This window comes from Fistularia commersonii, chromosome 24 (assembly GCF_037954325.1).
Source record: "Fistularia commersonii isolate RoL2024-O1a breed Wild chromosome 24, RoL_Fcom_v1.0, whole genome shotgun sequence".
NCBI lineage: Eukaryota > Metazoa > Chordata > Actinopteri > Syngnathiformes > Fistulariidae > Fistularia > Fistularia commersonii.
The window spans coordinates 1,885,872-1,900,477 of NC_141307.1; the positions used below are offsets into that span (position 1 = coordinate 1,885,872).

The 14,606-nt window shown below is 43.7% G+C and overlaps 2 protein-coding genes across 3 annotated transcripts in view; one reads left to right on the top strand and one right to left on the bottom strand.

Annotated features, from left to right (window-relative positions):
* Positions 1-474: 474 nt before the first annotated feature.
* On the bottom strand, positions 475-5,980 carry slc39a7 (solute carrier family 39 member 7). The gene is made up of 8 exons (XM_086171346.1): positions 5,827-5,980; positions 3,876-4,306; positions 3,264-3,432; positions 2,912-2,992; positions 2,703-2,837; positions 2,281-2,391; positions 1,885-2,081; positions 475-1,562 (listed from the first exon to the last, which is right to left on the bottom strand). The coding sequence occupies exons 2-8, from the start codon at positions 4,296-4,298 to the stop codon at positions 1,308-1,310; spliced, it is 1,371 nt and encodes a 456-aa protein (XP_086027472.1). The 5' UTR covers positions 4,299-4,306; positions 5,827-5,980; the 3' UTR covers positions 475-1,307.
* Positions 5,981-10,022: 4,042 nt separating this feature from the next.
* Positions 10,023-14,606, top strand: part of LOC147219636 (major histocompatibility complex class I-related protein 1-like) — a 63,845-nt gene continuing 59,261 nt past the window's right edge. The window contains exons 1-6 of one of the 2 annotated variants that reach the window (XM_086171681.1): positions 10,023-10,153; positions 10,677-10,937; positions 11,116-11,412; positions 11,837-12,127; positions 12,398-12,499; positions 12,646-12,663. In XM_086171681.1, the coding sequence (XP_086027807.1) occupies positions 10,084-10,153; positions 10,677-10,937; positions 11,116-11,412; positions 11,837-12,127; positions 12,398-12,499; positions 12,646-12,663 (1,039 nt within the window). In that variant the 5' untranslated portion in view covers positions 10,023-10,083. The remainder of the gene's footprint in view (positions 10,154-10,676; positions 10,938-11,115; positions 11,413-11,836; positions 12,128-12,397; positions 12,500-12,645; positions 12,664-14,606) is intronic. The other variant, XM_086171684.1, reaches the window with a different exon arrangement.

Consider the following 14,606-nt stretch of genomic DNA (forward strand, 5'->3'; position numbering starts at 1 on the left):
GAGAAAATGCAAGTATGCTGTGAGTTACATGCTGGATGCTTGACACCCTTTGAACCCTATTATTCTTTCTACGATTTTTTTTTTTAAATATTTTTAAAAACATTAAAAGAAACATATTTTTTTTATTTTATTAACTGAGAGAGAAATCAGAAATTAGTAATAGAAGGTTGCCATTGTTAGTAATTGTATTAGTAGTATTTATTGTTAGTTTTTTTCGGCAGGTATTTGAATGAGTTGCATCATGGGACACTGTAAAGAAATGTTCAGTTTCCCCTTGGATTTGATCAGAAAACTTCTGTTTTGAAGCCAGGCTCTAGCTCTTGAAAGCAAAGCTGTAGGCTTTCATCACTTTGAAAATGGCTTTATAAATACTAATTTCACATTGTAACTTTTTATTACAGAACTATTTTCAGCTATGTGAATTAAACACATTACACTTAATTGTCTCTGGTAAAGGAAGAAATCACAAAGAAATTACAAAGAAAAAAATCATTTATTTGTCCTGGTTAAACTGATGAAACAGGGAATAAGACGCTTTTTGCAACTTCTCCTTCACACCAAAGCATTGAAGAGTTAAGGTCAATTATTCATCTTCGCCTCTTGCTTTGGCACCGCTTCGGACGGGGTTAGGTAGGGCACCCTTTGGGTGGTCACGGCTGGGAATTTTTGATTCTCTCCGGTCCATAATTCTCAAAGGACCTTGATCAGTTGCTGAGGTCGAGAGGGTTTGGAGGTTTGCTTTGTTTTCCGTCACAGCCTGGAGCCTCGCTGATTGGCCATAAATTGGAAGATCAAGTCACAAAACCGTTTTTCTTTACGCTTTCATGTTTCTTAGTTTTCTGCAGACCTGCAAACTACTTTCCCAACGCAGAAAACTAATTTTATTTTGCTGTTCCAATACTTTTTAATCTCCATTTATGTTGAAGTTGTATCCAATTTTTTTTTACTCTTGACATTTTGACTATTTATACAAGTTATTCCAAAAATAACTGTCTCTCTTGATTTCCAAGTAATTTGTCGTGGATCTTTTTTATTGTGAGGCCTGACGGAGGTGTTTGGTGAAATAAAGAAAAAGCAAAGCGGCGGCGGTTGCTGTAACACGCTCCTCCTGGTTCTCCGTCTCCTCAGCCTAGCTTCCCCTTTGCAAAACTCCGAGATGAAACGTAAACAGAGGCCCGCAGATTCAACAAACAACTTCAACGCTTCCAGACAAAAAAAATAAAAAAATAACAAACTAAAAATCTTTCAGAGCAGCTCCTGGGCCTTTCTGTCTCTGTCCACCATCAGGAGTTGGACGTGTTTGCCTCTCACTCGTACTCAGCGATCAGCACCATCATGCCCACCCCGAACAGCAGGGCAAGGATCTCCATCAGAGACTGTCCAAAGCTGGAGCGTCCCGCCAGCAGCTCGGGGAGCACAGTCACCGTGGCGATGTAAACGAAGCCGCCGGCCGTGAAGGGCAGGATCCAGGCGGTGGCGGCGGCGCCCACGCCCTCAGCCAGCAGCGAGCAGGCGGTGCCGGCCAGGGCTCCCAGCGCCGTCAGCAGCTGCAGACACATGGCCTGCAAGGAGACAACTGGTTAATTCCTGTCATTTCTGACAACTTCTTGCAGACTTCCTTTAATTTCTGGTTCTTGTTTGGTGTAAATGTATTCCTTTTTTTGTAGGCAGCACACACTCTGTGTGGAGTCTCCATGTTCTCCTCTTGTCTGCGTGTGGTTCAAGTACATGCAGGAATATATTAATTGAATATCTTTTCCCTTGTTTGATGGAAATAGCTTTCTAAATAGATTAATGTTGAAGTGAATGTGTGTTTGGGTGCAGTTCCTTTCATGCGCACAGGTTCGGACAATGTCGTTTTTCTGGGAAAGATGCTGGACAGACCTTCCTCTTGGTGCAGCCCGACTGGACCAGGATGGCAAAATCTCCGATCTCGTGCGGGACCTCGTGCAGCAGGATGGTGAGGGTGGTGATGGCGCCCACCGCCGGGCTCACCAAGAATGACGCCCCGATCGCCAGGCCATCTGTGAAATTGTGCGTGAAGTCGGCCGCCAGGTTGAGGTAACCCGACACCTTGATATCTACGGCGAGAGAAACAAACAGGGGGTCTGTCAGAACGGCCTGCACGGCTCTCAGCTGGAGGCAGAACATCAAACCAGATTCCGATTCTGTTCAAGCAGATTTATGGAGCCTTGCAAATCAACGCGGGTTCCAAACACCAATAGCACTCACCTGTATGCAAAGACACAAACTTAATCATTTTTTTGTGTTCTTCCTCACCTGTGCTTTTCTCCTCCACCTCCTTCGGTGGCATCCCTTCTTTGCTTGCTTTCTTCTCCTTCCCCTCCTCCTCCTCCTCTTCGCCGTCACTCTCCTTTTCCTTCTGGACAGCTGAAAACCATCAGCAGAAATATTTACTGCTGGCAATATGCAAGCGGGGAGTGTTTCGGAAGGAAGATCGGAAAATGAACACACTCCTAAAACTGAATGTAGTGATTGAGCCCCCCCAAACAGAGTGAAATAGTAAGAAAAGACAAGGAGTCATTATTTCAAAATTAGAACTTCGAGGGGTGGGGCAACTGTCAGTGATAGAGTAACCGTAGCAACTGAAGCTGCTAAAACCACACCCAGTTTTGCCAAAAGAAATCCCTCGCTGAAATGACTGGTGACTGAACTGCGATCATGTCTGCCGGCAGGCCTACCATGGGCATGAGCGTGGGAATGTCCGTGCCCGTGGCCTCCCTTCAGCAGCCGCACAAATTTCTCCACCACCAGGAAGGCGATGATGCCGCCGAGAACCCACAGTCCCACCGACATCATGTGACCATGGGCGGCCCCTGCAGACAAAACGGGTGTGAGTTGTTCCTTAAATTCTTTAACACACACACACACCTCATATCCAACTGCTCACCGTGAGAGTGGCCGTGGTCATGTGACTCCTCCTGGTCGTGCGAGTGCTCATGAGCTGCGTCTCCATGGTGAGAGTGAGGCTCTGCACCGGGAAAAACAAGTCACATTTTCACCACAGCTCCCATTGAACACTAGAAAATTGGTCCAAAAGTCTAAATTCAAGACATGGACGCCAGAGTTGGTTTTAGTTGTTTCCTTTCAATGACAAAAATTTTAAAATGATTTTAAAAGATATAAGTGAAACCCTTTTTATTTGTTGCTGAGGAGTGGAATAACTCCAAATTCTGTGATAACTTGTTTTTACCAGGTGGCAATTCAAATGTCCCTGGGTGGGAGAGCGAGGGACCTCCTACCCAGAGCGTGAGGGATGAGGTGGAGGAAGGCGTCGCCCAGCAGGCCCCCAGACGCAAAGCTGAGCAGCACCTTCAGGAGGTTCTGGTGCTGGTCACTGTTGGACTGGACCGGGATCAGGAACAGGATCAGGAACGGTGCCGCACTGATGAGCAGGGTGGCTCCAACGGCCTGGAGATGAAGAGGTTAGCATCACTGCTGGGGGTCTAACACACTCACTCCTAACTTTCTCTCACACACACACACCCTCTACTGTTAACATTAGTAACACTTCTGTTAATCCGAATGTTTGACTGACTCCAGTCCTGTGCAAACAGGCCAGGACCCGGATATAAACCAGATAAACTGTAGATCTGGGCCCGAAGAGGATCCGGGTCAGGTGGTGAAAATATGTTCTCTGCAAAGAAACCTCAGTATTTAAAACAAATCCAGAACCAGTCGAGAGAATCACTAAAGAGTGATGAAGATGTACAGATAGCAGCAATGGGATAATTTGATGTTATGGATATATATCCCTGCTTTGATAAAGATTGTAAACATATGGAAAGGTTTTGATGGTCTAGAATGAGCCAATAATATAAAGATCTAAGAAAGAGACAGCTTTCTGTTCTGACCTGCATCCAAAGCTCCACCATGTTCTTCTTCTCTGCCTCCCTCTTCACCCTCTCCTCTCCGTGGGCGTGTCCATGCCCACTCTCATCCTTGTGGACACGGACAATGTCCTCCTGGTGAGCGTGGCCATGACCGTGGGCGTGGCCGTGATCGTGTCCATGGTGATGCTCTTCATGAGAAGGAAGGTTGGCCTCGGCGCTCCACTTGCTGGCTCCGTGGAACATCTTCACCTCTTGGCCGTGGGAGTGACCGTGGTGGTCGTCTTCCCCGTGCGAGTGGCCGTGGTGATGGTGGTGACCATGGTGATGGTGGTGACCATGGTGGTGGTCACCATGGGAATGACTGTGAGCAGCAGCAGGGCTGGAGGCGAGCAGCAGCGCCGCAGACGTTACCAGTGTCAGTGCCAGCAAACGTAAACACCCCATGTTGGTCCCTGTGGCAAAAACAAGAAAGAACTCAGTGGCTGTGCTGATGACTGAATCCCCGAAAGATTAACCTCAACAACCTCCCCCCCCTTTCAGGTGGATGAGGAACCGCAACACAGCGGTCTTTTCGGCTGTGTAACCGTGGGCCCAGACATAAAAACGACGCCACATAGAGCCAGCGCAGAGGTGTGAGCCAGCACTGGGCAGTTGGCAAGAACACACAGATCTGACTATGATTCAACAACAGAGTTTCTCACCCGTGTGTTTGCTTGCACCCTGATAACACGATCCTGCAACATGACACATACAACACTTCCATTGCAGACATCTGAGAGGATTCCAAATTCATCCCCAAGCTGGAGACAATAGGTTAAGAACAACCGCTGTGCCACCCACATACGCCCCGCTGAAGGGGTGCAGTGATGACTGTCACAGGACCTCCAGTGGGGTTCTGTCTTGCAGCCTGCGACATGATCTCCTCCGTCCAGAACGTGCACCTCACAAACCTCGGGACATCGCGGGGAACTGGGGTTCTTTATATTCAAATCATACCACGTCATGAAGAATCCAGTTATGTGGCAGTTTTACATCTGGGTTATAATTCCCTTGTGATGCTGTTATCGGCAATTGATTTAAAATGTACTTTCGCAATTTGTGAAGTACTGTGAACCCGACCAAAAACAAGAGTAAACCTGCCTTTGCTGCCAGTGTAACAGCAGTATTTGGTGACCCATTAGCCTGCAGGATCTGACCAAGAACACCCCGCACTGATGATACAATGAAAAAATAGGAGTCGTCAAACACTGCATTCAAAGTGCCCTGTTAAGTAAAAGATGTGACTTTTATACTATGACTGGGTTTCAAAGTCCGAACCTTACTTGTACATGCCTAATGGAGTATTTTTTCATTGTGATATTTAAAGGGTAAGATTAACGAAATTTGTTTTTATCTTTAACAATTGTACTTTTGCTTTGCTGCTTTGGGTAGTTAGCAAGTAATGCTGCGATGCAATCACGGCTTTCATCCAGGTATATTTTAATTTGTCTTTATCAGAGTGATGAGGCACTTTTACTGCAGCTACTTCAGCTCGGAGGCAGATGGTCCGCAGTCGAAGGCGGATATAGTTTTCCTGAATCTAATTTAGCCAAGTTTACAAGCAGGAGATGGGTTTTCTTCTGGCACTGATGCAAGAATTCAGCGTGTATCACTGGAAGTGTTGCCACAAAAGCCACATTGACCCTTGAAAAGGCGTCGATTTCACATCTTGCAACTTTATCCGTTTGTAACGCCGGGGTCGTCTATGGCAAGTGAAGAGGAAGATCCACGAAAGTAACGGGGTTATTCTAGTTTAATCCCCCTGTCAACAGTGAAAGCCGGTCACCAAAGGACGACCTGCCCGTGGGCTTTCCCCGGAGACAGCCTGCTAGCTCACTTGCTAGCGTTAGCCGAAGCTAAAGCGTAGCCGCCGCAGCAGCATCAGCGTCACCAACGGCGGTGAACCGGGAAAAGCTTGGCGGTTAGTTCTTACCGGAGAGGTAGTTATTAACACTCCCTGTAGCGCCGCTGCTTTCCCACACCCTCCTGCTAAATTTGCCTCAATGTTCCCGCTTCTGTCCGTGGCGACGATGCCTGCGTCTGTGTTTATTAAGACGTGGCATTGCGCGAACTCGCCTCATCCAAAATCTCGCGGGATTGCGTCCCATTTCGAGTCAATCTCCTTCTCGTCTCCTTGTCTTCAACACCGATGCGGGGATAAAAAACACTCATTTCGTGATATCACACAAACCTGGGGGGGTTAAAACAAATTTAGAACAATTAAAAGGTAGAGTGGCTCATAAATTAAGCGAACTGTAGGCTTTGGCTCACGTTAAGGATGCGCCGAGGCGATAACGACTTCGTCCGATTAATATCGCGAGATTGCTGTCCTAATTTGAAACGTATGTTCAAAATAATTCAACTTTAAAAACAAATAACAACAATACTTATCAGAAATATTCCGTCATATTTAAACTTTTTCAAAATGTGAAGTGCAAAACTTTTTTCTTTCATATTAAACGCAGATTTATTATACATGACACTTACTATTATCGTTGCCATAGTTACCAACAGTAATTGTGATAATGCTCGATTTCCGTGCACTTTCACACTCCTTGTCAACTTTTCATGCATAAATGACACCAATATTGCACGGGAATACTATTAAATACTGATAGAAAGTTGATTTTAAATACTACTATAATACATTTACTGATGTATTTCGTACTCAGTTTGATCTCAATACTTATATTCGATTCGAAAATATTCGAATAATAATCTTTGCTGTGCTTTTTCTGTGTTTCATTGATTTTGTTAACGGTTACTACATGCATACACACAATGTGATGGACACAACATGTATACTGAATGAGATGGACAATCAACTTACAGAATGGGGGAAGAGATACGTACAGAATGTGATGAATAAGTGTACAAGAATTTGTTGACCACTTTGAAATATGTGTACAGTCAATTGGTTTACATGTTTACATTTTTGCCCTTTGTTTTTTTCTTTGCTCTTCTATTTATGGCTTGAAACTGAACCTGGGGGCTAATTTCGTACGACAAACTGTAAGGTGTGCAGGTATGACAATAAAGGTTCCTTAAATCCTTAAATCCTTGGTGTGAGAGAAGAGGATGCAGAGGACAGGGTTGGATGGAGGCTGGTAATTGTGGTGAGTCCTGACGGGAAAACCCTCTAGACTTGCAAAGAAAATGTCTGTGGAGGTACTCAGTCATCCAGGTCATAGTCCATTCTTGTCAAAAAATTATTCTAGTAGCAACAGGAGTTGTTTTAGAAGCAGTTGAAGTAGTTCAACTGAAAAAGTAAGACATCTGCAAGTGAAGAAAATCAAGTGCGGTTGTTACGAGAAGAAGATTTTGACAAGAAGTGTAAATAAAGGGCATTAAAAATAAGGGGGTTGGCAAGAAGAGCTAGTGGAGGCGTGGTTTATGGATTGAAGGCGTAGTTTAATGCTCCTGTTTCTCCTGCTAGGAGAAGTTCCATCTGCAGATAAACAAACAAACTGAAGTTACGAACAAACAAACAGAATTTGGGTCTTTTGTTTGACATTGTTTAAGTTTTTTTTCAGTGGGGGAAAAACGGTTTGCGTCCTCATTGCGTCCCTTTCGCCTTCACTGGAGCCTGTATTCCCTTACATTCTGAAAGAACGAGGGAACTCATTTGGACTTGACATTTTCTTGATGAAATACCCCGGTGAGAAATAACCGAAACTCTACATGGAATTAGGTTTGAAATAAAATAATAATAATTTTAAAAAAAACAAATAAGAATAGCTTTGGCGGAAGACAATTGTGACTGAACAGTTGTGACGTGAACTCGAAATTAATTCCATGTTATGAGTGTTAATTCGTCGTAAAGAAATGCAACACGACCTTTGGTTCAGTAGTGACATACATCTTCACATGTGAATAAGAAAAAAAAAAGCTAATGTAAATATGAGAAGAATTCTATTTTGTCATTTAAAAAATTATTTGTGGGGGTTATGAATCAACTGGGTGTTTTTTTAATTTTAAGGCAATTCAAATCTCATTGGATATTATTTTGTAAGTTATTATTTAATAAACCTATGAAACTTATAATTGTGCAAACAGCCATTAGAAATCAATACATTGAAAATAAAATGAAAAGGAAAAAAATGTCTTTGTCCTCCAGAAAAACTCTCCCTCAAATTCTTCCTCACTGCAACGTCAAGCCTGTTGGGCTTCCCAGAAACACACACACACCTGCACACACACCCAGGGCTGTTGACACCACCTCCTTCAGATTTTATATATCACTGTTTCCTGTTGAAGGAGATCTAGCTTGTTTGATTTTATCCTTGCCCTTATGTTTTCTTGTGTTACACTGATATGCTTGGTTGCTTTTTCTGTAATTCCTTTAGTGTTTTTGGTTGGTTCCTGTTGAGGTCTTGTTGAGAATGTCTTGCTTTTTTCTTTTATTTTTTTCAATTGATGGAAAAAAAGAAGTTTCAGCAATTTAATCTTCAGTATCAAATCATTTATTTCTGATTTTCAGTGATTTCTTGTCCAATTTTAAGGATTTTTTTTTTGTTTGTTTCAATGTGGTTTTGTGGAAATCACTTGTCCTGTTCAAGTTTCACGTTTTGACGGGATGCGAGTTTTAAAGAATCCAAAATAATGAAGTCATCTTAACCTTGACTGTATTTTAAAATCCTGTTTACAGGTCCGTGTCCTTCTATGACGATAACGACATTCCGACTCTTTAAATTTAAGCTTCCTGTTTGAAACTTGTGTTGGTCATTTGAAATAGCACTCAAAATATTAGCATAGATTAAATATAATTATACCAATTACTTGGTTTTCCAGCAAGACATCCAACCTGAGTGTCAACCGAAGGGGCTCCGTGGAGCCGTTCAACACTGGAAACCCCGGTGAGTGAGCGCGTTTTGGCTAGTTACCACTAGCATCGTGCTATCATCTCCTTTAGCTAAATGACATGGATTTAACTTTGTGCATTATTATTATAGTGTATTCCTGAGTTTGTTAGATTTTTGATCAAAACTGTCAACTCTGTTTCAACATTTTTCAGTTCAAGGCATGTGTCCACTTGAATTCGTCCATTTACGACTAGTATCATGCTATCACACCACTAGCATCATGCTAGCGGACTTGGTCGAATCTATTTTAATGCATTTTAATGCCACTTTAAACAAATTTAATGCTGACGTCCAAGTGCAGATATGTTTTTATTGTGTCAGTGGAATACGTGTATCGCAGATATGTACACATGACTGTCTGTGACCGACAATGAATTTAACTTTGTGGATGATTATAAGTCTGTATCTCTTAGTTTGTGTCCTTTTCGCTCAAAACTCTGTCTCAGCATTTTTCAGTTCAAGGTGTTTGTCCTTGTATCATCTCCTTAGAGAATTGGACTTGGTGGCCATTTGAGCCTGTCTTTGTTTTCCAGGCAGACAGTGTGGTTGTGGACAAATGTGATCAAATCCATTTTCTTCCTCAATGTTTGGACTTCGCAGTTCCAGTGAGAAGCAACGGCAGTTCCATTGGTGTCCACTAGGGGGCGCACATCACCTGCCTTTGGCCCCGTCTTTGGAAACTCACTCGGTTTTCATGTTTGACGGTGATATTTGGATATTTTGATTAAGCGCAGGAGAACAAGACGTGATTTCACTGCAGCGCAAATCACTCCCGGAAAATCAATCAGATTCCTGGCAAATCATGATTTTGATCAATAAGTTACGATCAATTTGGTTTTAGGGCTGGAACCGAAAGTGGTTTTGGTTCAAGCGTCTGTATTTTGAAATAGCCGGGTGAGCTGTAATGGCGAATTCACAAATTGTGACACAACTTCAATAATTCAAATATTAATAAGACTCGCAGAAAAATATTTGTAGAAACAGTTTTACAACCCTAAAGAATAAATATACTTTTAAACTTTGATCGGTAAGTTACAATATGCCTTTAAAACAACAGGAAGTCGGGAAACTGGACATGAATCGTATTTGTCTTGAAATCGCCTCATAAAGTGGATAAAAACAACGGCGTCGTTTTTCTACTTTCGCTTTGAACCGCAGCATTTGGGTTTGCCTGGTGACTCGTAACGTCGCCGCCAAATTTGAATTCTCATTGGCTCAGACGGTGGTTTATTCCATCCTCCTCCCATCCGACCCTTCATTCTGGACATGATCTACCACCTTGAAGGTCCAACAACCCGTGAACGTCTGAAGGGTCTGCAGACCCGAAGATGCGACCGGCGACAATGAACGTCTTTCTACTTGTTGCGGTTGTCATGGGAACGTCCAGCGTGACGGCTGGTAAGTCATTTTGCCAGAAGAGCTTTTTCTAAGGTTTGACTCGACGAGTCTGACACAGCGACTCATGTTATTTTGGTCCAAAGATCATCTTCAGTGTTTCTTCTAAACTCTGCACTTTTATAATCTGATGGAAACTGTAGTTATTAGTTCTGAGTGGGAGTTCAGAGGAGATGAGACCAAATATTTACATTGTTTGGGCTTCAAGATCACTCCAAAGCTAAGGAGGAAGCAGAATTAGATATGAAGAGATCAAGGAAGTACACAATTAAGAAGGTACACAAGGAAAGATTTCCATTTTTTCCTGTTTGAGATCGACTTGCAGTATTTCTGTTTGAATGTTGGACTGCTTTTCTGATGAATTCAAAGTTTTGTTAAGAATAGTTCCATCATTCACTGACTGCTCAGCAGAAATGACCAGGACGTGTCTGTGATGCACTTTTTGACATCTTTGAGGAACTGCTTTAAGTTGTTAATAGAAGTGTTCATCACAAAATGTAATCTTTGGATGAAATATTTCTTACAGTGATTCACTCCCTGAAGTATTTCCACACGGCATCCTCTCAAGTCCCGAACTTACCAGAGTTTGTGTCTGTGGGTTTGATGGATGAAGTTCCAATAACTCACTATGACAGCAACACCAAGAGAAAAGAACCCAAACAGGACTGGATGGACAAAGTAGGTGATCCAAAGTACTGGGAGGAGAACACCGGGATCTGCATGACTGATCACCAGAAATTAAAAGAAAGCATTAAAATCTTGAAGCCACGTTTCAACCATACTGCAGGTTTGTTCACACACACACACACACACACACACACACACACACACACACACACACACACACACACACACACACACACACACACACACACACACACACACACACCAGTGTAACCGAGTTGATGTCCATCCCATAATAAACACAGCAGACTGTGCTGAGATCTCACTCTGGTTCACAACAGCTTCTGTCTCTCTCTCAGGAGTCCACATTATCCAGAGGATGTTCGGTTGTGAGTGGAACGATGAGACTGGAGATGTGAATGCATTTGATCAGTTCTCTTTTGATGGAGAAGATATCATATCATTTGACCTGAAGAGACTGACATGGATCGCTCCGAGACCACAGGCTTTCATCGGCAAAAGGAAGTGGGACAATGACGAGGCCAGAAATAAGGAATGGAACCATTTCCTCACCGAGGTTTGTCCTGAGAGGCTGAAGAAGTATCTAAACTACGGGAGGAGCTCCCTGCTGAGAACAGGTAGGATCACATGACCTGACGTCGTTTCATAAACACAACAGTGTTTCTGTTTCATTTCAAACCGTTGCTTGTTTTCTTGCTGAATTTGAGGAAATGAATTTGTGACTTCCATGAAAATAGTTGCTCTTGTCAATGAACCCGAATCAATCAATCACTCAAGTCAATGTTCTTTCCTTCTTTGTTCGGTTGATGCAGATTCTTGGGTTCTTTCTGCTTTCTAGCTGATTTCATTCTTCTATATTGCAAGTTTAGATTCCAGTCCTATTTGTCCGCAGCAGAAGAAGGTCTGGCTTCTCTCCATCCCTTCACACCATCTTGTATCTTCCCTCTTTTCCTCCACGTTCTCTTCATCTCCGTCCCGTCCGTGAGTCTTTCTCTCTTCCTTCCTTTGTGAAACTCTCCTGTGTTTCTCTTGACGCTCCAGACCTTCCCGGAGTGTCTCTCCTCCAGAAGACGCCCTCCTCTACGGTCAGCTGCCACGCCACGGGGTTCTTCCCCAGGGAAGCCGCGCTGTTCTGGAGGAAGGACGGACAGAAGGTCCCTCAGGAGTCTGGAGAGATCCTCCCCAACGCCGACGGAACCTTCCAGATGAGCGCCGACCTGAAGCTTCCGGACGAGACCGAAGATCTGAGGAAGTACCAGTGTGTGTTTCAGTTCTCCGGTGTCGAGCAAGACGTGGTCACCGTCCTGGACAGAAACGCCATCAGGAGCAACGGTAAGACTGGACTCACAGGGGATGAAGGTGGGAAACGGACCTTTGGTTTCCCGTCGGCGTCCAGACATTCAGAGATGAAGCTCGCGTTTCTGTCGTACCTCGTGCTTTTTCTTCCTGCTGAAGAATTCAAGTCGGGATCAGTCAGACTTAACTGGTTAACAACAACTCCAGTCTGTGAAAAGTGGACCTATTCTGTGTGTGTGTGTGTGTGTGTGTGTGTGTGTGTGCATGTGCAGATGGTGACTATTTGTGTTGCGTTTTGCTCGACAGCAAAGAACGGCAACATCGTCACCGCTGTCATTGTGACACTGATTGTTGTCGCTCTGCTCGTCCTGGTTGCCGTCGGATACGTCTTCTACAAGAAGAAGTCTGGTGAGAGACCTCCACACAGAGATGTTTGACTTTGACTCGCTGCTTCTTCACTGCAAACATCTCTGTCCCAGTGTGAGGCTCTGAGACACATTGTCTGCAAACTATTCTGGCAAAGCTGAATTATTTCTCCTCTCTTTGTATTTCAGCCAAAGCTCCTCCGTCTCGTAAGTAAAAGCCGTTTTCGATTCTCTGAATCAGCAGGATGGAGTTGCTCCTCAGTCTTCGTCCCTGGTGGAGCATGTTCACCTGAACCTCTGTGAAACCACCAAAGAAGTGTTTCCTGCTGACACTTGGTAGTAGTTTGGATCAGGACCGGTGATAATTGTGTGTTTCTGACCTTCCAGCTTCCAGCAGCGCAGAAGTTTTGGAGACACTCAATCCCGAATCCTCCTCCTCGTCCTGAGGGACAAACCCAGCGCTGCACACAGTGAGTTCCTCCTGAAAGCCGCCTTCCAAGGTTTCTTGGAGACGTGGGTTTTCGTTTGTCTGCTGTTTGATGTCTTTTTGTTCTTTGTGTCTCCTCAGGCTTCCAGGTGAATTGTGGAAGTGGCAAAAGAAAGGAGACGTCGTCTTCAGTCCCTCTGGAAATTCTGAATTAGGAGCTGAACATCCAGAACAGAGTTTAACATTAACACGTCACTGCATACCGACTCCCCTTGTTGGACGGTTGCGTTCACAGCCAACAGGGCAGAAGCCCGGACATCAAGATTTACAGGAAACCAACACAGGAATGTAGAACAGGAGGAAGACGACAACACACCAAAGGGCATCGTCATACCGTATGTTGCTGGTGTTTCGGAGAAACTTTGAAGGGTGTTCAACAAACACCACATACCGGTACATTTCAAACCCCACAACACCCTGAAGCAAAAACAGAAAAAACATCTCTGAACAGAGGATGGGGCCTCAGACACAACTTTTCACAAACGTACAGTGCTGTTGTTTATACTGTAACATATCAACCTTTCACCTCAGTACCAGGAGATTGTATCTGCGTGCACACTAAACACTGTATAGTTTGTTGTTTTTTTATTGTTCATTATACTGCAAAAGTGCAATCTATATTTATTTTGTTGACTTCATATCAGTGTTGGAAAGTGAGAACAGAGGTCTCAACGTTTCTCAGTTCATGTGTCCACTAGCATTAGTCTTTTTACCACTAGCATCATGCTATCATACCATCAGCATCATGCTCGCTGACTTGGTCGAATCTAATGAAATGCATCTTAATGCCACTTTAAACAAATTTAATGCCTATGTCCAAATGCAGATAGGTTTTTATTATGTCATTCATTTAGATGTGTAATGACAATGATTTAACTTTGTGTATGATTATAAGTCCGTATTTCTTAGTTTGTATCCTTTTTGCTCAAAACTCTCTCAGCATTTTTCAGTTCAAGGTGTATTTCCTTGGACTTGATGGTCATTTGAGCCTGTCTCTCTTTTCCAAGCAAACAGTGTGGTTGTGGACAGATGTCAAATCCAAGAGTCGGTTTGTTTGTGGCTCTTTGCACGCCGAGTACATGCGGTGTCATGCGAGCCCGCTGGGCCTGTTTAAAGCTGAGGAGACCCATCAAAAAAGTGCACAAATCAATCACACAGGTCACTCTGTATCTCAGGAAGCTTAACACTTGCATCCGATTATGTCGTGTTTATCTCAAAAAATGAAGACGGTCCCCGTCTGGGTGTGGATACTTGGACCAACGCAGGTCCAGGCCGTCCCGTCAATGTCAGGACGTCCGATCTCGATCCTGGTTAACCTTAATTGTTTCTTTTTTTTTTGAGTTGACAGAATGTGTTCTGACTGGACAACTGGATGGCCAGCATGTGACTGAGAAGCGGAAACCCTCATCATTCTTCCATCTTTGCAGCAGCATGTCGTCTCCTGCAAACGAGTGCTGGACGATTGAAGGTTTCCTTGTTCAAAACAGCTGGTCAACTCTTGTATTTCTTCCAAACGTCGTCTTCAAAATGACTACTCTTTCCTTTCAGCGCTTTAAAATCAAAGACATTCTAAACAATGCATGGCATCTCCAAAAATGCATTAAATCACAAAATATGCTGTAATTGTAAAAACGAGCAAGAAATTTCCCCCCAAAGTGGTCAT